Source organism: Xenopus laevis, chromosome 6S (assembly GCF_017654675.1).
Source record: "Xenopus laevis strain J_2021 chromosome 6S, Xenopus_laevis_v10.1, whole genome shotgun sequence".
Classification (NCBI taxonomy): Eukaryota; Metazoa; Chordata; class Amphibia; order Anura; family Pipidae; genus Xenopus; species Xenopus laevis.
The window spans coordinates 97765555-97791543 of NC_054382.1; the positions used below are offsets into that span (position 1 = coordinate 97765555).

A 25989-nucleotide genomic window follows, 5' to 3' on the forward strand; every position below is an offset into this window, starting at 1 on the left:
TTTCATTGTTATAACCAAGAATTCAGTCAGGTTATAGCGGGTCAGTCAGGTTCTTCCTCTCTCATCTCAGCAAACCCATTCTACATAGATCACACTTTGTGCATGGGGGTATTATTGTGCTGAAAGAACATTTTCCAACTTTTGCTACTAAGTTGGAAATAAGGAATTATCAGGAATGTCACTGTATACTGTAGCCTTAAGATTTGCTTTCACTGGAACCTGGGGCAACAACCCAAAGCCATTATTCCTCCCCCCTGCAAACTGTAGGAATGGCATTGTACATTCAGGTATTTATAGTGTAGGGATGAAATATACCTGCACACACTGGCAGTTGCCTTTAAATCTTTTTTCCCTAAATGTACTCCATGTCAGTACGTTACGGGATAGCCCCTCCTCCCTGCTCCAATTAGAAGGAACCTCCCCAAGCCTTTAAAAGGCCAACCACACCCACCTACCGGCGTCTTTTTTTTCCTTCTCTTATGCTCTTGGCTTTGTTCTCTGAACAAATGCCTCAATCATTAGAAGCAAATTTTTGTTTTTCTCTTTTTATGCCTAGGAAAGCATTAGGCCTGCCCGGAAGGCGTCCTAGGGACAGGGGTTTTGGTCCATGGGACCTTTTTTCCCCCCAGCACACTACCTCAGACCTGGAGTCTTCTGAACTTCAGCTTTTGAATTAGGTAAGGCACTGAGGTGCAATGTTGGCTACTCCTTGTCTTCCTGTATTTCAGTTGCCTTCCTGTATTGCTATCAAGAGCATTGGGTGGCAGGTGCTTGTCCCCCGATTCGTGTGCCCTCCCGACCTGCCCAGAGGGCGTCCAGCGGCAGTGGTGTATGTGGCCCCTACACCCCATTTTTACGAATGGGCGAGGGAGGTGGCAGTTAGTTTAGGCTAATTAGTTAGGGGCCTGAACCTTACTGCCCCCTGTTACCTTTGTTTTATTTTTGTTTTAATGGGGGCAGGTCATGGCCAACTGCCTCCCTCAACAGACTTTCCTAAGGTGGAGGTAGTTAAAATAATAATAATAATAAAAAAAAAAAAAAAAAAAAAAAGATAAAAAAGTTTCGCTATAGGCTTCATTTTATAGCAAACTTGGGCCTGTGCAGGAAGCACCAACGCTAATTATCCAATTTGCCTCAGTATAACCTACGCAGTTGCTTTGGGTTCCCTGCCTATGCAGACACCAGCTGAGTATAATCAACCCCCCACTGAGTGCAGACACCAGCTGAGTATAATCAGGTCCAGCTAAAGCAAGTGGAGATGGCCCCGCCCACTCTCTAACTCAGCAAGCTAGGAAGCTGCAGCCTCAGGTAAGTCCTGCTGTTGTCAGTAAACTTGTGAGGCCTGTGTTCCTGTTAACAATAGAGTGTCCTGGAATTTGTGACATTAAAGGGTCTGCTTCCAGCCTTGCATAATGAGCAGCAGGTAAGGAGTGTGTCCATATGCTGTTCTGCAGTGTACTAAAGTCTAACTAACTGCTTGCATGCTATATATTCATATGCTTATCTGCACTGTGCCTGGTTATGATTGTTTCCTGCCTGAAAGCACAAGCCATTTACAAATAGGACACCAGTAGCCCTATTGAATATGGATCACTGGGCTGGGGGGGCTGCTAGGCTCTGATATATACTTGCTATAAACATCAGATAATCCATAATATGTATTGCACTATTTTTGTTCTGCATTCTATGTTTTGGCTATTACTCACATAGAACAGGTAGCCATAATGGAGGTCGCGCAAAGGTCTGGCTGAATGCTAGGGCCTGATATAAGCTTGCTCTAAGCAGCAGCTAATCTAAACTATGGACCTCATGTTTCCGTGATTGTACCTGTGCTCCTATTTTGTTCTACAGCTTAAGCTCTGGCTATTGCTCACATGTAAAACGTGGCCCTACAGGATGTAGAGCACAGGTCTGGCTGGCTGCTAGGCCCTGAGACATGCTTGCTCGAAGCAGCAGCTAACCTAACTATGTATTTCATGTTGCTGTGATTGTACCTGTGCTACTATGTTGTTATACAGCTTATGCTCTGGCTATTGCTCACAAAGAACACGTAGCCCTGCGATATGTAGAGCACAGATCTGTCTTGCTGCTAGGCCCTGATACATGCTTGCTATAAGCAGCAGCTAACCTAACTATGTATTACATGTTTTCTGCAGTTTACGATTTGGCTATTTCTCTCATGGAGCAAGTAGCCGTAATGGATGTAGAGCACAGGCCTTTTGAGTTGCTAGGCCCTGAGATATGCTTGCCCTAAGCAGCAGCTAATATAAACTATGTATTTCATGTTACTGTGATTGAATCTGTGCTTATATTTTCTTCTGCAGTATATACCCTGGCTATGGCTCACCTGGAATAGGTAGCCCTAAGGTATGTAAAGCACAGGCCTGGGAACGGCTAGGACCAGATTTACGCTTGCCCTAAGCAGTAGCTAATATTTTATGTATTACATGTTGCTGTGATCATATCGGTATGCTCCTATTCTCTGCAGTATGATATGCTCTAATTATTGCTCACCTTGAACCAGTAGCTCTAATAGATGTAGATCACTGGACTGGGTGGCTATGAAGGTCTGATATAGGTTTGCTCTGACTGCAGCTAACCTAAACTATGCATCACATGGGGTTGTAATTGTTTCTGGGGTACATTCAGGTTTAATCCAGATGAGTACAGATAGGAATACCTACATATTAAGGTCTTTTCATTCTATGGCATTGCTCCTGGGATAAGATATGGCTTAATAAATTAAACACTAGGCAATATTTTTTCCCGATGGCAGGTAAGCTTAACTTTGTCTTGATAAACACTACAGGAGTTCTGAAGCCTGTCTGTCATAAGGATTGCTGGGTTAACAATAACCACAGGTATGTACTACTTTTGGGACCATTGAATGTAAATTTTTCCAGATTCAGCAGCCTTGTATCACCGATCACTGCCTGAACGAATGGAGGACCAGATAATTGCTTTGCCCAGTCAATTGTGCGGTTTATTACTACCCACGCAGCTCGAGCTCTGGGGTCGGGTACTGTGCTCTACCAGGAGCTTAGGACTCTGACCGAGGTACATATTATTATCACATTTTAATATATGCTTGCACCATGGCCCACATCCTGCAGGGGGATTCTACTGCCTTCAGAACAAATGCTCAATTAATGGATAAACTCCATAATACAACTGGTCTACCAAGCAACATATATGTTTGCATCTATAAGAGGGCCATAGGCAGGTGCATATATTTTAATACTAAGGCATGTATATGAGTGTGTATATATGTTTGCACAGATATCTATATATGATTTGTGTCCTTGGGATGGGTTCTTCTTTGGAACCAGAAACGTTGGCTCAATAAACCTATATTTTTATGCAACATATAGTATTTATGAAGATTCCTGGAACAATCAGTACTTGAACTCTTCATCCATAAATTTCACTATAGCAGCCAGGACATCTGGCTAGTTTCTAGGGGTGCAACCTGTGGAAATTCCATATTCATAGGTTTAAGGAAGAACAAGGTATACAGTTCTCTATGCTTGGCTGAAGGATCCCCAGATGTATTTCTACCGTTTTCTAGGGTGACTCCTTGGTGCCTCCTACAAATTAGAGAGGGGAGCCTCTACCCAGTGTTATTCCTATACTATTTCTACTGATATTCTTAATGTCAGGATAGATGGGACATTTTATCTGCCAATACAGGGTGTCTATAGAGACAGGGTACACATACATATCAGGCCACTGGGAATTTGCATAAGGTATATGTGTTGTATGCTTTAATAACCAGATTCTGAGTTTGCAGCAGCAACTTATTTATTCAAATACAGTGCACCAAGGAAGCATGTATCTCTGTGCAACTCACTCATCTCCTGTGAGCTGACCCCACCCGCTGCTTCCTTGTTCTGACAAACTTTATTAACATCAACAATTATCAACACATCCTTCCCTTTTAAACATTTCAACAAAATGGTGGTAGTAAAAACAACCTATCGAAATAGTTGGAACTTAGTACAGGTGGTTTGCTACACTTCTAATGCTGTGGCAACTGACCAAGTCACTTTAACACTGTTCAACTAGTCTTGATGGTTTCTTGATAATCCGGCCATAACGTGTTTGTACTCCATGATTAAGTGTTTGTGCCTGGTTATTGCCAGTTGTATTATGTGTATTAATTGTGGACTGATCTGAGTTTCTTGTTCCTTGAATGGGTGAAGTATCTCTCAGAAAGGATTGTGATATGTCCATCTGGTTGTTCCTCTCGGTGTAATATACTGGCACCTGTTTATTTCCTTCGGCATCTCTTCGCTGTATGTCCTCTGGCCAGTAAGCATCCACTGGTAGATGCTGCTCCATGTGAATCCAATCCTGATCCTGTGCTTCCTCTGACTGATTACAATGCTGACCATCTGAATGAGTCACGCTTGGTATTTTTGGGATTTTATACAAATGCCTTCTATTTCGCCTTAAAATTTTTCCATCACTTGTTTTAACCTCATAAGAACGAGGTGCGACTAGGCGTAGCACTTGAGCTTTTTCACACCAGGTAGATCCATTCCAAATTCTGACCTCATCTCCAATGTGTAAATTTTCAAGTGGTTTTGTACTTTTATCATAATTTTTCTTTTGTCTCTCTCTCATATTTTGTTTCTGTTGTCTGTACCGTTTATGAAGGGTCTTATCATTGTGGTAACACTTAAGCTCCAATGCAGGTAATTTTGTCTGTATTTGTCTTGCAAAGAACAACTCTGCTGGAGATTTGCCTCCTTCCAGGGATGTTGCTCTGTAGTTTAAAAGTGCCACTTCTGGGTCCTGCCCTGAATGAACAGCTTTTTTCATCAACTGTTTTATAATCTTTACACCACACTCTGCAAGTCCATTACTCTGTGGGAATCTAGGGCTTGAAGTGACATGGTTGAATCCAAATTCTTCTGTGAACCTTACAAAGTCTTTTCCTATAAATTGAGGACCATTGTCTGTTCTTACTTCTCTTGGTATTCCATATCTGCAGAACTGTGTCTTAAGTATTTTGCATACTTCAAATGATGTGCTGTTTTTCAATTTTCGAACTTCTGGATAATTAGAGTATGCGTCCAATATTGCCAAGTGCTCCTTTCCATTCATCATGAATATATCAACTCCAATTGTATCCCAGGGACCAAATGGTATTTCTCTCTGTATTAGAGGCTCCCTTGGAAGTGCTGGGGCAAAGGTTTGGCAAGTTGTGCAGCTTGTTATCATTTGAGCAATATCCTCATTTATAGAGGGCCAAAATAAAGATTCTTTTGCTCGTCTTTTGCATTTTTGAATTCCAAGATGCCCTTCATGTATTATTCTTAACATGTCCTTTCGCAGCGATGAAGGCACAACAAGTTAAGATCCATTGAGCAATACTCCATCCCATGTAGAAAGTTCATCACAACATTGCCGATATGACTTTGGAAGATATTTTTTTGGATTGTTTGAATGTAATGCAGTTATCACTTCTTGTAGATGATCATCAGAGGCAGTGCTTGTTTTAAATTTCTTCCACATTTCTTCTGATACTGCTTTCCTTGACATGACACTATTAATATATATTTCCACACTTGATTCCTTTTCACTGTCTGATGCAACAGTGTCCTCATTCCATGTCCTTGATAAAGCATCTGCAACCAGAAGGAATCGGCCTGGTGTATATTCTACTTTGTAGTCATATTTCTGCAATTTCAACAACAAACGTTGAATGCGTGGAGGAGCTTTCCATAGTTCTTTCTGTGTGATGGTAAGTAGTGGCTTGTGATCTGTTTCAACAATAAATTTTGTCCCATACACAAAGTTGTGGAATGCTTCACATCCAAAAGCAATACCAAGAGTCTCTTTTTCTATTTGTGCATATTTGTGCTCTGTGTGTGTGAATGGGCGTGATGCATATGCAACTGGCTTCCATTCCATTCCATACTGTTGTAGTAGAACTGCACCTATTCCATCTTTTGATGCATCTGTTGATATTTTTGAAAGCCGGCATATGTCAAAATATTGCAGCGTCTGTGCACAACAAAGAATGTCTTTGAGTGATTTGAACTCCTGTTCCTGCTTCTCTGTCCATTTCCACTCAGCGTGCTTTAGTAACATACTCCTCATATGGGGAGTCTTGTCTGCCAGATTGGGAATATACTTGCTAAGGTAGTTTAACATACCCATGAACTGCTGCAGTTCTTTTTTATTACTGGGGCTGGCCATTCGTTTAATTGCTAGAACTTTTGCAGGATCTGGTTTCACTCCAGTGTGAGAAATGATTTCACCAAGATACAAAATTTCTGTTTTCTTAAACTGACATTTAGTGTGGTTCAGTTTAAGTCCATTTTCTTGTGCTATCTGTAAGACTTGCTTTAGTCTTTTGTCATGCTCTGCTTCTGTGGTGCCCCAAATTAAAATATCATCTATATAGACTTTAACTCCTTCAACCCCTTCCAAGAGTTGCTGCATTGTTCTGTGAAAAATCTCTGGGGCTGAACTTAATCCAAAAGGCAGACGCTTGAACTGATACCTTCCAAAAGGTGTATTAAAAGTACATCATTTTCTACTCCTCTTAGTGAGAGGAATCTGCCAAAATCCATTTGAGGCATCTAGGATTGTAAACAATTTGGCATTTGCCATTTCACCCAGGATTTCATTCCGAGTGGGTATATGAAAATGTTCTCTCCTTATGTTTTCATTTAACTCTTTGGGATCCAAACACAATCTTAGAGACCCGTCTTTTTTCTCTACAATGACTAAGGAATGCACCCAAGAGGAAGGTTCACTGATAGGTTCAATTACATCTAACTCTGTCAGGCGCTGCAATTCATGTTTAAGTCTTTCTCTCAGTGCCACTGGCACATGCCTTTTGGCTTGTACAACTGGTTTTGCATCAGCTTTTAATGAAATATCATATATAACTGGTAGTTTTCCAAGACCTGCAAACACATCCTTATATTCACTTAGCAGTATGTCTATGTTGCTTTGTGGTGATTCTTCCACAACAAATAATTTGTTTACCAGTCCCAACTTTTCACATGTTTGTGCGCCTAATAGAGGACAGTAATTACCAATTACTACTGTAAATTCATGCTTGCTTGTCTTTCCTTTATAAGTAAGAATGAGGGTGCATTTTCCTACTGATGGGATTTCAGACTCATTGTAGGCCTTTAGCACTGATGTTTTACTTTTTAGTTTTGCTTTCATTTGTAAGTTTCTCCATATTTTTTCTGTGATAATGTTTGTTTCTGCCCCTGTGTCCACTTTATACTTAATCAGGGAACCATTTGTATCAATGTCTATAGTCCAGCTTTTCCCACTTCCATTCCTTTTACTGACAGCACTCACATAGATCTCCTCCTGACTCTCCTCACTACTGCTGTCCATGACTGCATTTAGTTTGCTTTTACTGTAACATTGCTTGGCGAAGTGATTATATTTGCCACACGCTTTGCACTGTTTACCAAATGCTGGGCAGTTGTTAAATGCATGGGTGTTGCCACAATTATTGCAGACCTTGTATTTGGTGAATCTTGCATCAATTTTCCCTTTGCCTTTCTTAAAATCTGATTTACTTATGTGAGCCCTTGGTGTAACTGAGGATGTGGCCACTCTACTCACTTGTGAAACCTTCTCTTCACTTCTTATCCCTGTTAACACTTTGAGCTGCTGTTTTGTGAGTTCAGCTGCTTGACAGATTCGTATAGCTTTTTCTAATGTAAGATCCTGTTCCCTTAGCAATCTTTCTTGCACTTTTTGATCATTACATCCAATTACAAGTCTGTCTCGGATTAATGAATCTCTCAGCTGACCAAAGTTACATGTTCTGCTTTTGAGCTTGAGGTCTGTTATGTATTCCTCTATGCTTTCTATTGGAGACTGCACTCTGGAGTTAAAGATAAATCTTTCATATGTCTCATTCACCTTAGGGGTGCAGTAATCTTCAAACTTTCCCATAACCACTTCAAAATCATCACTGTCATGTTCATTAAGTTGAAATGAATTGAATATTTGCAAGGCTTCTTCCCCTGCTATTGTTAGGAACAGGGCCACTTTCTGTGCACTGGGCAGTGTTATAGTGTTAGTAGCTTTCATATATAGTAACAGTCTCTGCTTAAAGATTTTCCATGCTTCCCCAACATTTCCCACAAACTTAACTGGAGTAGGTGGATGTAGACTGTCTGTCCTTATCTGTGCAGGGACTGTTACACTCACAGGCTGGGATGGGCCTGCTGCATCCTCTGTACCTCTTGCAGGTTCTGACATTGTTCAGGCTTTGTGTGCTGAGTGAATCCACTTCTGGTACCATGTGTTGTATGCTTTAATAACCAGATTCTGAGTTTGCAGCAGCAACTTATTTATTAAAATACAGTGCACCAAGGAAGCATGTATCTCTGTGCAACTCACTCTCATCTCCTGTGAGCTGACCCCGCCCGCTGCTTCCTTGTTCTGACCAACTTTATTAACCAACAATTATCAACACAGTATATATTTCAAACCAAGGGTTTTCAGGCTATAGGAGTCCTCAAAGTGTCTTGTTAGTCCATAGAGATGACCTCTGTTCAAGTCTGGCCCAGGATAGGGATATTCTGCTTATACTACCTTATACTATCAACAAAACGGCTTTGTGACTTAAAGCTCTGTGTCCAGAAGGCACTTATTTTGGGCCCATTTATTTTATTTATTTATTTATTTTTTTTCTTCAATTTCTCAATCCCCTAGTTAGTGGTTTTTTAGAATACAGGGCCGGCTGTTCTTCCACACCAGATAGGTAACTGATTGGACAGCAGATGGAGGCATCCTAGGAGCGTTAATTATTTTCCCTCTCTATGTCTGTGCCCTCTTGGAACACCAGCAGTTTTGGATCTTTCCTCCTCAGTTACATACTGCAGTTGCTACTTGTCCTATTGCTTCGGCCGAAAATGTACTTGGCTCTTCTGAGCAGGATCATAGTCTTCCCTTAAGTGGGACGGTTGCAGTCATTACAGTAGAGTGTAATCTCTTACCACTTCCAGTCATTAATTTCATTGAGAATGAATTAAGGATATTTTATGTATCTGTCCTACAGGTTTGTCTAGCTTCAAATGGGAGGTTTGGAAGTATTTTTTTGTCTGTTTTGACCATGTCTGTCACATTGTTCCCTATACTAGGGGGATTACATTTACACCTGCTGAAAATTGTGTCTGAAACATTCGCACAGAGCTCAATGTCCAGGTAACTTCCAGATACAACACTCCTATTATCCTGGTTTGTTCTCGGATTCACATTCCTGTGCCACTCCTGATACATATGACCCAGCATGACTCTAGTAGATCAGAGGCCCTTCTGACACTTACTGGAACATCCATAGGGTCCCTCCAGTTCCAAGGTCAGCCTCAATGATTAAATATGTAGTATAGTTGATTCCACTTATAAATGGGTCTCTTATGGGTAGAGAACACAGGTTTGTGGGTGACTATAAACATTTATCCAGGGCATATAATCTGCCTCCATAAATCTTGGAATTATTCCTTTAGTTGCACGGTGGTTATTGGGATCTGTAACCTTAGGGGTATTCAGTTATACCTCTCAGAGTACTAGGTTGGGTCAACCAACAGGGGCTCTTTCTTAGGTACTGTAGTTGCTCAACTCTTTACAGTTAATTGAGTCTGCCTCATCACAGGACCTTACACAGGGTAAGGAATTCTAATCCCAATTATTTTCTCAGGTGCCCTTGTCTCCGATCTTTAGGATCTGTTTTCTGTTAGAACAGTCCTGACTAACATGCATTCTGATATGAAGATATTTATGGTACTGGCCTTGGGTACCTCAGGGTACATTGGATATCATACATTTATGGATATATCCTAAGCAGATCATTCCTATATTGTCTGTTTTGGGTTCTTACTCCTACCAAGTGTTTCTTACAGGTACCTGCAATTTGCACTGAAATTAGGCATACATGTGATGAATGCTTTTTGGTGAGTAGGAGAGTAAGTATTTCAGCTTGCTGAATTCGCCTTTTACAGGACTGTCTTCCTCTCTCTCTCTTCTGGAGGGTGAAGTGGTGGTTAGTGAGCTAACTTGTTCCTCACTCTCAGTGGGCTAACATCTCTCTCTCTCTCGCGCTCTCTCTCTCTCTCGCGCTCTCTCTTTCTCTATAGTATAGGCTATACTATAGCTCTATTCTTAGCCTGGTGAACTTATTCTGGGGTATTCACCTGGACTCTCTATATTAAGGTAAGGAGTTTGCATGATGGTGGACTATCTAGTCAGAGATACTCCTTTCCTTATTACAGTTTCTTCTTAAAGCATATTCCCTCCCATGGGATAACGTTAACTTGCTATGTCCCGTAACGTACTGACATGGAGTACGTCTAGGGAAAAAGGAAGATTATTTCATACTTACAGAGATCTTCCTTTCCTAGACGTACTCCATGTCAGTACCCCCGCCCTTTCTTTTCCGGTAATTTAAGAGCTTGTTACAAAGACGCCGGTAGGTGGGTGTGGTTGGCCTTTTAAAGGCTTGGGGAGGTTCCTTCTAATTGGAGCAGGGAGGAGGGGCTATCCCGTAACGTACTGACATGGAGTACGTCTAGGAAAGGAAGATCTCTGTAAGTATGAAATAATCTTCCTTTATTGCAGCAGAAACATGGCATAGGTTTTCAGGGAACAATCCAAAACATGTGTAATAGTTGACATCTTTCATCAAATGCTGCTTCTATCCCAACCAAACGTTGGTGATTGTGGCTAAATAGTTCATCAATCCATGGCACTTTCTTGGCTTGTCTAGATGCGGTTTTTGCATAGCTCAGCTGTTGATGTTTGTGATGAGGTTACACGTAAGGCTTCCTCCTTCTGACTCCTCCATGTAGATCATATTTGTGGAAGCAACGATGAACGATGAGCACCACTACTATTTTCTTGTCTTGAGTTCCCACAGTTCCCCTTAACTGTCCCTAAACTTTCTTGATGACCTTACGGACAGTGGAAATTACTAGTTTTTTTTACAAATGTCCAGGGAACCTTAATGAAGACAAGAGAGTTAATATAATGCCCTACACATGAGCCCACTGTAAAATGAATGTTCCAGTTATAAAATGTGAGGAGAAAACCGGTTTCCCAAAAAAGTAAGTTAGGACTTTTACAGCCAATCCCGCTTTTAAAAAGGAGAAGTCGCCAGCGTTTTTTGAACTTTAATGCATTTTCAGCACACAGGATATGATGTAAGTGATGTAAGATCTACCTGCTTTTAAGCACTTTGCCTGGTCTGAGCTGGTGAAGGCAACTCTGCCGAAAGAGGTAACGTCCAGTAAAATCTGAATTTGCGGAGTAACGTCCATTCGCCTGAGTGAAAAGTCGCCTGACCGCTAGCGACGGTCTGTTTCACTAGCGAATTGGCGCCTGTTAGTAAATTGGAGATGTCCCTGCAGTTGCTCAAGTTAGCAAATTGTCGCTACATTAGCCAATTCACTCATTAGTAAATCTGCCCCAATGTGATTAGAAAAGCTCATACTTATTGAAGTTTTAGAAAGCTGTGCAGTTGTCAACAGGTGACAGCTAAAGGCTTTTAAGCTCTAATGATGTAATTAGGGACTTTGTACAAACAATATTCAATATTATTCATCACTGGACAAGTGTAAAGGTTTCCAAATCATTGCACATGCCACAGTGACTATTTTCTTTGTTCCTAGGTTTAAAGTTGATTAAATGTGTGTGTTCATTAACATATACAAATATGTTGCTTTTTCACACACTAATTCCTGCAGTACTTGTGCCCTTACAGAATTAAATTTGCCATTTGGCAAAGGATTCCCGAACTTTTGTTTGCAACTGTAACGTTCCAAATACTTTACAAGACTTAGTTCTAAACATGTTAGGTGGTCGATGTTATGTTTGTTTGCCTCTGATCACTAGGGATGTAGCGAACCGCCGAGTATGTGTTCGCGAACGCCGTTCGCGAACACCGGCAAAAAATGCGAACAGTTCGCGAACTGTTCGCGAACATCCGAAAATCGTTCGATTCGAACGATCGTAGGATTTTAATCGTTCGATCGAACGATTTTCGTTCGAATCGAACGAAAATCGTTCGATTTTAGCGATCGAATGGTCGAACGATTTTGACGCGAACGCCTATTGGCGAACGTCGCGCGACGTTCGCGAACTTGCGGCGGACGCGAACAGCCGATGTTCGCGCGAACAAGTTCGCAGCAGAACAGTTCGCTACATCCCTACTGATCACCCGTAAAAAACCCGCACTAAATGAATAATTCATGTGCTGATATTTCTACAAGAGACAGTTAAGGACTAATCATTAAGGGGTTCCAACTGCAAACATGTCATTTTAGCTGGAATGCAGAGTCAGTCAGATAAGTGAATGATAGTCAGCTTAGTGGGGAGTCCACTCCTGGAATGTGTTTTTCAGCTTAAATGGTGAAGATATTGTGTTGTTCACCTTAGGCTTGTGTCTCACAGTTGTCTATGGGGCAGATTTACTAATTGCGAAGTGGCCGATGCTTGAGAAAATCCTTGAGAAATTTCATCTGCGGGGACATCGCCAATTTACTGTACTAAAAGCTGTAGACGACAATTCACTAGTGAAAGATCGTTGCTAGTGCCGTTTTGCTCCCTATTGGCAGGCACAGTTTCGCTCAGGTGAACGACTGTTCTTTTTTAATTTTTTAAAGCGAGATTGCCTTCAAAAGTCCTAACTATTAAAGATTTTTGTGTTAACATTTTTTCCAACCATTTGAGGGGCATGCCATATTTGTTTTAGGGTGGGCTCATGTCTAGGACATTAGAGGATCTTTTTCGTCTTTATTTTGCTTCCTTGGACATGTGTAATAATAAGTGGCCACTTCAAGCATTTGCAGCAACATCTCTAATAAAGACGTCCATATAATCTATATGTACCCACCCTATTCAAATTGACCTAAGTATAAGGGTACTAACGAATTTTTACTCGGCAGAATTGAACGCTAGCGAAAGATTGCTATGAAATGCTTGCACTGACAAATTAACGCTAGAGAAACTTTGCCAGCATTTGACTGCTGAGACGCAACTTCGCATTTTAGTGAATTGGCATACTGGCGCGAAGTGTGGCGGATCATTCGCTGGCGAAAATTTGCCCTTTAGTGAATTTGCCCCTTTGTACCTATTTCTATCACTCTACTCATTGTCATTGTATACACGTGAATTCATTGATGAATAACTATTGGCATGGCATTCATGACTGACAAAGGCCAAGAAAAAGATCAATTTAAAAATATTGTTTGCCTGGTAAAGATAAACATACATTACAATATATGTACATTTCTAGAAAACATATTTTGTTTTCAATATCATTCTGTAGCAAAGGGTTAAACCCATTAGGCCTGAAAAGGTGATTCATGGTGGTTTGCTAGAGAAAAGCAAACCTTTATTTGGTCTCATCCTGGTGTAAGGGTGTTTAGTGCTTTGTGCAGCAGTGAAAGACTAAGATAGCAATTCCAGAATTTAGCAGAGTTCACTTTGCAATTCATGTAAAGCTTTATTAAGCAAAGTATGGCATATGCATTCAAGCAAGGAGGAGGGGATTAATCCTGCATAAGTAATTTTAAAACAAGTTCTTTTTTTTTCTCATTTCTGTAAACGATTTGAGTTTCCATTTTCAGGATTACTGAGATTTCCGTCAGTCAGATTTTAATTTTTAGTTCCATCTGAAATGGCTTATGCATAAGGGTCCAAAGCCGTGCATGAAAGCCTCCTCTGAAATATGTAATTGGTGTGGAACACTGACATGCACAGAATACATCTGACAAGGTCCAAGAAATAAGTTTTGGTTCCACGGCTCAGCCTCCCATCTGAAGATTAGCAGAATCTTTATTGCGGTTGCAAAGGGGAGAGCATTAGCAGCAGAAATAGAACCTGTACATCAATACAGAGCCCTGACAGGGGGATTGTGTCTGTAAAGTCAAAGCTGCACTCATTATTTTCATAGTCATTTGCATATATGTAATGAAACCAATATATAGCACTATTTGCTCCCTAAAAATATATTTTTTTTTTTGTGTGTGAAAAATTGTGTTTTTGCTAGACAAGTTGGCAATTTAGTTTGATGTCTTTCACCCCCACAAATCAGCACTGAAACACAGGGAATTCCCTGCATTGGACTGAGAACACAAGAAAACTAAGCTGTTTAGGGTTCCATGAAAGTTGAAAAAAGGGAGAACATCGTATCCCTCTGTCTCTGGAATCTCTTGCAAAAAAGACTGCTACTTTATAACTAATTCATTAAACAGATAAGAGGGTCCTGAATAGGGTTGTAAGACACAACCACAAACAGTAATTAAAATAACTGCCACCAAAACATCAGTCCTGTTCTTGCACATCTGGAAACCCGTTATCTAGAAAATTCCGAATTATGTAAAGGCTGTCTCCCATTTAATCCAAATAATCCAAATATTTAAAATCAAATTTCCTTTTTCTCTGTAATCAGGTCGGACTGGGGGGCCCGGGGCCCACCGGGACTACTGTCCAGGGCCCCCCTCTGTCAAGGGGCAGAACTACCGGGGAGCAGGGGGTGCGAGCGGGCCAGGGCCCGCACCCCCTCAGGGCCCCCCGGCAGTCCGCCCGTCGCATGTTCGGCGACCAGTTCCGGGTTTACGGAGGGGGGCGGGGGCCCAGCTGCGCGTCCTGCGCCAGGGCCCGCCCCCCTCTAGTTCCGTTTTTGCCTCTGTCCCCCTTCCCACTACCGTTATGCGCAAGCGCGAATGGCTTGCCTGCGTCAAGACGCCCCTCGGCGCTCCTGCGTGACGGCGCCGCTCGGCATGCCTGTGTGAATGGCGTCACGCGCATACGTAGATGGCGCCGCGCTCATGCGCAGATGGTGCTGCGAGGCACCTAAAAGTACTTTTATTTCTAGAATGAGTTCGGGAGAGGGGTCTGGCCTGGCAGGGGCTCATTAAGGGTCGGGGCCCACCGGGTTATCTCCCAGTGTCACGCCGGGCCAGTCCGACCCTGTCTGTAATAATAAAACAGTACCTTATACTTGATCCATACAAAGATATGATTAATCCTTATTGGAAACAAAACTAGCTTTTTGGGTTTATTTTCTAGTATACTTAAAATACTTTCCGCTATCCGGAAAACCCCAGGTCCCGAGCATTCTGGATAATAGGTCCCATACCTGTATAAAAATACATATTGGGGGTTTATTCATTAATCTTTTTTGCATAGAACACTTATTCTCTGTCATCTTAAGCATCTATATGTATATATCCCACTGACGGGTAACATTATCCAACTGCCTGTGTCTGAAAACTGAGACACAAGAGCTTATTTATACATACATTAAAATTGGCAAATTGTAAAATTTAGATCCACGTGACCATCTTTTATAGCCACAGTGTAGCATTTATTTCTCAGTCAAGGGGAGGGAACCTGCATGGCAGTAATCAAGGTATTCCAAGAAAGGAACTCTTTTGTGGTTTTAGTACCTGAATGCTCAAACTAGTGGTGTAATTAGATGCTATTGGGCCCGACAGCAAATTATTTTTAAAGCTCCCAAATATGTAAAGGTTGTCATGTTTTACCAATACATATGAAAATGGCTCTTTAATTAGGGCTTCACTGGGCCCCCTATTTCTCCTGGGCCAACCCAAAGGTTCAAGCATTCATAAATCAGCCCCTCAGTGTACATTTTGGTAAATCATACTAAAGTAAAGGCGAATGTTTTCCAATTCATTTCAGGGTGCAGCTATTAAAACTACATGCCAAGAGAATCTTAGAATTACCTCCAGCTCCTTGTGTCAGTGTGTAAAAGTGTGTGTAATTCAGCAGACCCTACGGAATGGTTGCATTTAGGGTTGTCACCTTTTTTTTTTGTGAGGTCGGCGACGTAGGTGGGGATGGCCAGTGACGTGGGGGGGGGCAATGACGTTGAAGGAGCGGAGCGGGTGGCGTTGGGGATGGGACGGGTGATATGGGGGGCGGGACTGATGACGAGGCAATCAGCGATTGGCTTATCGCCATGCCGTTCACTTCAATGTCCTGTATGGATTTCTTTTTTTAAAAATCCGGACAGAAACCTCTCACCGGGCAGCCTTTCCAAAAACTGGGATGTCCAGGTGAAATCTGGACAGGTGGCAACCCTAGTTGCATTGGCGATCACTACTGCAAATCTGTGAATACTTCCCCTTCTGAATAGGGTCAATATAAACTCACTTGTGTGTCCATGTTCGTCCTTGTGTTCATGAATGATTAGAGAAGAAAAGCCATTCATGTGCCATGATCTATGTCACACTACAATTTAAAAGTTGCTGCCAAAAACCAGTATGAATGCTTCTTACATCACCCAGACAGGAAAATGCAAAAAATAAATTGCAACAATAGGTAGAAATGCAGCTAGTCATTAAGATGTGAAGACTGTAAATGCGATGTTGCTCGGTGCAGATATTTACCAGTAAAGCAAAGTAGAAAGAACGAGATGTGAATTTTTACATAAAGTTTTATTTAAAGTTTTCTCCCTACGAGCAAGCTGAATTTATACATTCTGATACTGTACAAAATTTACATCCTTTCAATGATTTGTTCAATAACACAGCTTTCCTTGGTCATGCCTTCTTGAAAGATAGAAAGCTTTAAATTACTATGGTAGAAAAGAACCATTCAAAGGACAACAAATAGCCTTTTAACGTTCGAATTCTGGAGATTGCACATTTCATTAGACAAGTCAGGTGACAGCTGCCGTCAATCGTTTCGAGACAAGTCTTCTGCCAATTTTAATACTAAGCAGGGTTGCCTCATTTTGTGCTGAAGCCAATTGCTTTCACGTGTTTGTTCCAATGGAAAAAATAATCTATCTTACCCAATGTCTTATTTTACAAGGAAATTGGAGTCCTTGGGATAAAAAAATGTAATTTCCTCTATCACCATTTATTACAATAACAACATAGATTGCACTTTACAGTAGCAATGTGGGGAGATTTAAAACACACAATATCCCATTTCTTCCCAGTGCTGCTGTCCAAAAAAAAAAACTGCAAGGAGGGTAAGTGTGGGAGCCCCTGGGTAATTCAGTAGTTACAACTAAATTATTTATAAATACATTGTAGCTGGGATGGCTAACGTCAGTGTTAAAACTCCTGGTATCCATGGCTGTGACGCCTGGGGTCTATAGTTTACTATAAACTACAGAGCAGGCAGTTGGGTCCTCACTGCCATGCAGCATTCCAGCTCCTTTATCTGACAGCTTGGAATAATCTACAGTATATCACTCCTTTATACTAAACTCTATATACTCAGAGGCATATCTGGAACATAGATGGTTCATCAGTTGCATTTTGTCAGCAATATATTATAAATATATTTTATATGTTTTTTGTTTTTGAAATATTGTCTTTAATAATCAGTGTATGTTGGCCAGAAAGCATAAATATATACCCCCAGAACCCAATGGACATAACCGTTAGTTCTCATAGATTGTTCAGGCCAGGCCCCCTTAGAAGATTTTTTTGCAAGGGGCCAGCAAACAGCATTATTCATGAGAGTTAGAAATATTTAAAGGGGGGCCATAGTCTCCATAAAACAGAATTTATTGTAAATGATGCATTGCTAACAGAAACACATCTGTAACTCACCTTCATTCCTGTCATTTTATTCACCTCATCTTTTATTCTGTCTGACTCAGATGGGATGAGTATTGTTAGACTACTCTGTGTACACTATCAGTTATAAACAAAAACCTTCTCACTCATATATATTGTTATACTGTTGTTTACTTCTGCCAGTAGGTGTCAGTGTTCATGTTGTTGTGTGTTCATAAAGTTTAGTTGAGACGTGCAAAGGATGTTATATCCTTCCTTCTTCTGCATGTTGTGAGGAGAATAAAGTAGAAATCATGCTTACTGCAACTCCAGATTACCCAGTTACTCTGCTAACTCTGATAGTTTACAAAGCTGGAGAGTCTTGATTGGAGGACCCAATAGCAAAGTCAAAATGTGATCCCTACAATCAAAGGGAGCTGGACAGAGGCAGAAATCTAGTATAAATAATGAAAGCGAACAAACTTGTAATTTACAGATGTGTTTCTATTGGCACATACATGTTACCCTTTATTAATTGTTCTCACAAGTTGGATTTTGATATATTGTACTTAAAGGGAGGATACCACTAGTGATGGGCGAATTTGCGCCGTTTCGCTTCCCCTGAAAAATTTGCGAATTTCGCGAAACGGGGAAAAATTCCCCGTTTTTCGCGAATTTTCGCAGGCGTTTTGCAAATTTATTTGCTGGCGGTGAATCGCGCAAATTTGCCGCGAATTCGCGCCTGGCGAATAAATTTCGCCCATCACTAGATACCACCACAAAAGCTTAGCAGCAAGGGGGGAATTGATAAACTGCATTATTTTGTACTTATTGTAATTGATATAGGCAACAATATAGGCGCATAAACATTCACAGGTGTTTGCTCCATATTTACTCTCACCAATAAGCCCATGTGCACAATCACCTGTCTAGAGATGGGACCCTCTCTGCTCCACCCAGGGCCGGCTGCATGCCTTAGGCAACCTGGCCAGGCTCCCCCCGCCACACGTGACCAGCTGGGTGTGACGGAGAGAGAGGAGACAGAAGGGAGAGAGAGGAGATGGGGAGGGAGGGGTGAGCGATTGAAAGGAGGGAGGGGACAGTGACGGAGGGGAGGGAGAGCGACAGAGGCGAGGAAGGGGTGAGGGACGGAGGGGTGAGAGATGAAGGGGAGAGGAGGGAGAGCGATGGGAGGGAGGGGTGAGTGACAGAGAGGAGGGGAGAGCAACGGAGGGGAGAGGAGGGAGATTGACAGAGGGGAGAGCGACAGAGAGATGGAGGGGAAGAGGAGTGAGAGAGAGGGAGGGGAAAGCGACGGAGGAGTTGGTGACAGAGGGAAGGGGAGTAAACTGAGGGGTGTGGACTAGGAATAGACAGAACACAATTTTAGAGGTAGCTACCCAGCCTCCCCTATTATTGCACCCCAGGCAGCTGCCTACCCCTAGTTCCGGCCTTGGCTCCACCTGTGGATTTAGCCACAAGTTTCCAGTGGTGGCCTGGTGGGGACATTTATTTTTTTATAAAGGCACCTAGGGGCTGCCCCACTAAAGTTGCCACCCTAGGCATGAACCTTATAAGGGCCTATAAAGAAGTTAGATCCTACTGCTTTGTGGACATACCATAATGTTGCAGCATAACTAAGAAATCAGTTGCTGTCTTGCCAGCTATTACCGTCAGTGAAATTAATGAATAGCTGAACACTGAAGAGTACATTTAAAGCAGAAGTACCTAGACTTTACCACTCTGTTGGTCTAGATTTTTTTTTGCATAATGAAAGAATATATTATTATTATTACATTTATTTATAAAGCACCCACATTTTCTGCAGCGCTGTACATAAGGGTACATTTACATTCACAAACTCACTTTTAGTTAATAAGGGCCCTGACCACAAGGTTTTGCAATCTTTATAATGAACTTTCCAATATACAGGTACGGGACGTGTTATCCAGAATGCTCGGGACCTTGGGTTTTCCAGATAACGGATCTTTCTCTAATTTGGATCTACATACCTTAAGTCTACTATAAAATCTTAAAAAACTCAGTAGGTTGGTTTGCTTCCAATAGGGATTAATTATATTTTAGTTTGGATCAAGTACAAGTTACTGTTTTATTATTACAGAGAAAAAAGGAAATAAGTTTAAAAACTTTAGAATATTTGGATAATGTGGAGTCTATGGGAGATATTAATGTAATTTGGAGTTTTCTGGATAATGGGTTTCCGGATAACGGATCCCGTACCTGTATATACATTACACTATTTAATTAATTTGAAAGTTGCTTGTAAACTTAATTCAAATTGAAAGTTGTATCTGGCTGTCCCTTTGTATTCTCTGCCATGCTGGGCTTGACTCTTGAAATAAGAGTCAGCTAATTAACAGGCTTGTGAAGAAGCATGCAAGGCATTGTGGGAACAGGAGTATACCTATCTGCGGGATACCTAACTTCTGTGTCAGAACCAGCAGTGCATAAAGGGAAAAAAACAAAATAGTGCTTTAATTTGCAATTCAAATAACTTGAACTAGCTTGAATTACATTTTCTTTCATTATGCAAAATGTAACTTTTTTTTTAGGGATGCACCAAATCCACTATTTGGGATTCGGCCGAACCCCCGAATCCTTCATGAAAGATTCTGCCGAATACTGAACTGAATCCAAACCTTAATTTACATATGCAAAGTTGGCACAGGAAAGGAAAATGTGGGGAAAAAAATTTACCTGTTTGGTGACGAAAAGTCACATGATTTCCCTTATAGCTCCTAATTTGCATATGCAAATTAGAATTCGGACACACCAGGCACAAATCCGAATCCTGCTGAAAAAGGCTGAATCCTGGCCGAATCCCTAACCAAAACCTGGATTCGGTGCATACCTACTTTTTTCGTTATTTGAGTGGAGGGTTCCCATTTAATAATACAATATTAATAAATCCTTAGCTCATACAAAGAATATTATTTCTATGAAAACATAAGAAGCCTAAGGTGTAATGCATAAATCTAATAACCCAGTGGTCCTTCACATGATCCTGAACTACAACTTGTGGCTGGTAGATTAGGTGAAGAACAGCTTGAAGAAGGTGGGTTGGTCAGTAATTATAGAGAGTCAAGAAATACCAGTGCAGGATCAGACAGGTCAGGCACACAGCCATCTCCTACCTGTATCACATCTCATGGAAACTGGCCTGGCATTTCTATCAGTATACATATATATATATACTGCATTTTAAGTACTGTCATACAATAATTATTATAAGTAAGTGCTTCCAAGTACGGCCAAACGAAATCACCATTACAATGGTACATGTGTGTGTCTCTGTTGTGCCCTGTAGCATACTCACAGTGATCCTAATTAGCTGCAGTATAATTGTAACTGAGACCAAATAATACTAGGAGTCTATTTTACACCAGATGCATTTCCTTTCTGTACACCTACTGGATAATGGGAGTTGGGTAAGACAAGATAAGGCTTACTTCCAGATAGTGCAAGACACAGTCAAACCTGCGCCCGTACAGCTGCTATGAATTTCAGCTTCCAGCCGACAGTGGGCTGAAGAGATGTCCGATGCTGCAGTTCACAATGTGGCTAAACAAGAAATTCAATGCTGACAAATCAAAGTCATTAGGCTGTGGCTGGCAGTTATTTGTTGTATGGGACACAAGCTGGTAGTATGACAGTTGCACAGGCTGGGCCTGCTAGTGGTTCTGCGACGTCCCCCTCCAGCTCTGTCCAGCTTGCTTTCTCAGGGCTGTAACAAATGGTGGATGACTTGTACGCACCCTGAAACACAAAAATAACAAAAAAATATTTCTAATACAGTTCTGATTTTGATTGTAAAAATCATATAAAACACTTTTCTGAACTAGAAATGTCTTTCCTGAATTTGAAATGAATGTATCTACAGTGGTGCTGGCAAGTCTGCTTGCAGTGGTATAAGCCAGAGACAACATAAGGGGGGTTATTTATTAATGTCCGAATGTAAAAAAACTCGAAAAATTTGAGGTTTTTTTTTTTACTGTAAAATTTGAATTCTAGTGAAAAAACCCTCAAATTTTTTGGGATTTATTATAACCTGAGGATGGAAAAAGTCTGAATCCAGCATCTCGGACCTGCCAAGGTTGTATATAAGTCAATGGGAGAAGTCCCAAAGATTCTGTTCTGCGTATGGGTTTCATACAATAATCCGAAGATTTTGTCGTTTTCAGGCAAAAATCTGAAAAAATCTGAGTTTTCATGTGGAAAATCCGTTTTCACTTTTTTTCCCTTACAGGAAATTTTTGGGAAAATGTATTGATAAATAAGGGAAAGTAGCCTGTGCGGATTTGGTCTGAGTAGATTTCTGAAAATTAGAAATTTTGGGATTTTGATAAATACAGATGCCTTTTCCTTTCACTGCACTGCATAAGAAGCAGAAGCAGAGGTGCACTGACTATGCCAATCACTGAATTGAGGCATAATGAGGGTTTTTTTTTTATCTCTGAGTTAACTTTAAAGGGATACTGTCATAGGAAAACATGTTTTTTTCAAAACGCACCAGTTAATAGTGCTGCTCCAGCAGAATTCTGCACTGAAATCCTTTTCTCAAAAGAGCAAACAGATTTTTTTATATTTAATTTTGAAATCTGACATGGGGCTAGACATATTGTCCATTTTCCCAGTTGCCCCCAGTCATGAGACTTGCGCTCGGATAAACTTCAGTCACTCTTTACTGCAAGTTGGAGTGATATATAACCCCCTCCCTCCCCCCCCCAGCAGTGTAACAACAGAACAATGGGAATGTAACCAGATAGCAGCTCCCTGATACAAGATAACAGTTCCCTGATAGATCTAAGAACAGCACTCAATAGTAAAAAGCCCCACTGAGACACATTCAGTTACATTGATTAGGAGAAACAACAGCCTGCCAGAAAGCAGTTCCATCCTAAAGTGCTGGCTCTTTCTGAAAGAACATGACCAGGCAAAATGACCTGAGATGGCGCTTATACACCAATATTATAAAGTAAAAATAATACACTTGCGCTCACAAAAAGCAGACTTCTGCTTCAGCTCCGCTGTGTGTGAGGATACAGGCTGATCAGATTCAAATCAATAGAGCAGGGACAGGGAAAAGATCTGCTTCTCTCTGCCTGCAAAAATACACAGGCTGAGAGCAGCTGAGCTATTCAGTCTGTGTGCCCACAGCCTTAGTATGATGTAAAGAATAAAATTCTGAAATAATTTGCAATTGTTTTTTATTTCTTATTATTTGTGGTTTTTGAGCTGTTTAACTTTTTTTTTAGCAGCTCTCCAGTTTGCAGTCAGCAATCTGGTTGCTAGGGTCTAGATTACCCTAGCGACCATGCATTTATTGGAATAAGGGACCGGAAAACGGATTTCAGCAGTCAGGTTCCTAGGGTACAAATTACCCTAACAACCATGAATTGATTTGAATAAGAGACTGGAGTTTGAATAGGAGAGAGATTGAAAACAAAGATGATGAATAAAAAGTAGCAATAATAATACATTTGTAGCCTTACAGAGAATTTGTTTTAGATAGGGACAGTGACCCACATTTGAAAGCTGAAAAGAGACAGGCAAATAATTTTAAAACTATAAAAAATAAATAACGAAGACTAACTAAAAGTTGCTTAGAATTAGCCATTCTATAACATTCTAAAAGTTAACTTAAGATGAACCACCCCTTTAAATGATGGAACTGGAAAATAGAAATTTTATTTAAATTAAAGTAAATTATCCCAGTTACCATCTTAACAAGATCTCTTCATCAGACAATTTAGAGCACGACACTTACCATACTCCAGCTGTATCCTCCAACAAGGTAACACCGATCGTCTAGTACTGCACATCCAGGTCCGCTTCGGCCTTCTAGAATGGGTGTCTGAAGAATATTCCACCGGTCTCCTTTAGGGTCATAACACTCCACAAGCATGACATCCAGATGGGAGAAACCTACCGAACACATTTTTAAACAACTGTTGCATGAACTAAATACTTAATGCATATTTTAAAATGAGCCACAGGGATTACAAACTGTTTCATCAGAAATAAATGTAAAGAAAATAAATGTTTATGTCAAAACTATTTAAAGCTGTAATACTCTGATGTAAAATATAGGCAAGCTGTCCATCGCTGTATGATGATAAGGCAACAATCCCCTCTCATCGAATCTAATCATTCTGTAGGGGATCAGAGAAATCCTTCTTCTGTTTTTCTGTCTGTGACATTATCCAGCCCAGTTACAGGCTGGAGAGCCTTCCGATTTGCTAGGCACCCCAGTGCATCCTTGGGAGAGAGGGAGTGACTGACTTTGGAGCCTTTTGTACAGGGTCTCTGAGTTTAACAGGGGGTTTGTGGTAAAAAGATCCAGCCAGAACCAAATCTTGTGACACTGTCCAAGCTGTTGAATCTGTGGAAGAAAAGAGAGAGCCCATCTTGTTCCCTGCCTCACTGCTAGAGACTCAGAAGGAGAAAGGTGCTACTGGTGAGATTTATCCTGCAGCAGAGCTGCCTGTAATCTTCAGTGTGACTGCCTCTGACAGCACCCCGGTGAGTGAGACACCCAAGGGCGGATACTGGCAAGGATACAAATGTGGGGAATTTGAAGACAGGTCTTGTGCATTTACCCACTACGTGGGAGCGGCTGCTAAGTTTCAAAGGGAGAAGTACTTTTGGGAAAGGTAGTGCTACCTGGGGTATAAGAGCTCTGGGGAAGGGTCATTCTATTTGAACTGAACTGTGTGGTTATTAATCTCTTCCAGAGGATTGGGACTTTGATAATAAAAAGGACTGTGTTGGATAAACAGTCAGGTACCTAATAGTGAGTTAGGTAGGTACCACGTGTCCCAGTGCAGGAGTGTATTGTGTATTTGATTGCCCAAGTTCTTTCACTACTATTTATATAAAGTTTATATCTGTTTCATTTGCAAACTATGTGTTTTATTTGTCCACAGTTTTTTTTCAGTTCAATTGGTTTCAGATAGTTCACCAGAAATAAATACTTTTCCCAATTACTTTCTATTTCCTATTTGTTACTGTTTTTCTAATATTGAAGTGTAAAGTTTAATTTTTCACCTTCTAAAACAGCTCTTGGGGGGGGGGTCACAGACTCTTTCTTAACCGGATACATTTAAGGGCAGGTTTATTAAGGTTCAAATTGGAAATTCGAATTTTCGAGTTAGATTTTTTTGTCAAAACTCACAAATTTGAGTTGGGAATAAGCCAAACTCGAATTCTAATTCAATATCGAATTGGAAATTTATCATACATGGGCCCTGGGAACAATTCAAATTCGACTATTCACCAACTAAAACCTGCCAAGGTCATATAGAAGTCAATGAGGAGGTCCAATGACCCATTTGAAGATCTTAATAGCCTTCCTGACATTCGAGTTTTTTTCGAGATTAGTTGAATTCGATTAGAGTTTTCGGGTCGGTAATATTCGTTTGAGTATTGATACAACAGTTGCTAATATTCCACAGATACTGCTGAGAAATGTATCAACTAAATGTAGCAAATTGTAACAGTTCAGAATGTTACTGGATCACTGAGTTTCCAGACAGAAACACCAGAGACACGAACATTAAACTTTACACTTAAAATTTGGGAAAATGGCAAAAGATGGAAAGCAACTGAAAAAAGTCTTTGTTTATGGTGAACAATATGAAAACAACTCAACTGAAAAGGTGCTTGGAAGGTGAACAACCCCTTAAACTAGATAGAAAGGCAAAAGAGAAGTGAACATGCATCACGAGTTTGAGAGACCACATTAACCAGTAGTGTCGTGTGCTGGCCGCAGAAAAAGATCTATGTAACAAAACCAGACAATATAACCAAATTCCACTAAAAAAACCTGAGCTTTACCCTGCACCACCTACCCGCACATTCCACGGGAAGGTGTATAAGTGCAGTGAGAGTGACTTTACTGATTTATAATTAAAATGGAACCCCAACAGGGAGATAGTCTCTCATATCTAATTGTGACGGCACAGTTTAGCACCTCTAGGAGGAATCATTCCTGTGTAACATAGTAGTCACAGTGAGCTGCTCTCTGGTGACCATTATAGTCAGAATACGGTTTCTAGATCACTTGAAAGGAGATGTACTGGGTACTACTGGTTGAAAAGTGGTTGCATTTAAATTAAATGCAATCAGTGCAATCCTTCTATTAGAACATTTTAAAGTCTCCCCATTTTTTATATAAACATACTCATGTGGCTTTAAAGGTATTTGTACATTTTTTAGTCAGTTGAGTAACAATATGTTGGTGCTCTATAAATACATGTTATTAATAATAATAATAATAATAATATTGAAATTTGTATTGTATATTGGATTAAAAAAAAGTCTTAAGAAAAGGTGCTGATTATTATCCTTTATTCATATAGTACCTATACTTTTATGCAGTCACTTCACAGAGACTGTTCATTCATCTCAGTCATGTCACAACAGAGCAGTGGCCAAAACA

The 25989-nt window shown here is 40.8% G+C and overlaps 1 protein-coding gene across 1 annotated transcript in view; it reads right to left on the minus strand.

Moving 5' to 3' along the window:
* Positions 1-20960: 20960 nt before the first annotated feature.
* Positions 20961-25989, minus strand: part of klhl14.S (kelch like family member 14 S homeolog) — a 67392-nt gene continuing 62363 nt past the window's right edge. The window contains exons 8-9 of the mRNA XM_018223688.2: positions 23317-23474; positions 20961-21305 (exon numbers count right to left, since the gene is read on the minus strand). Of these exons, the coding sequence (XP_018079177.1) occupies positions 21165-21305; positions 23317-23474 (299 nt within the window). The 3' untranslated portion in view covers positions 20961-21164. The remainder of the gene's footprint in view (positions 21306-23316; positions 23475-25989) is intronic.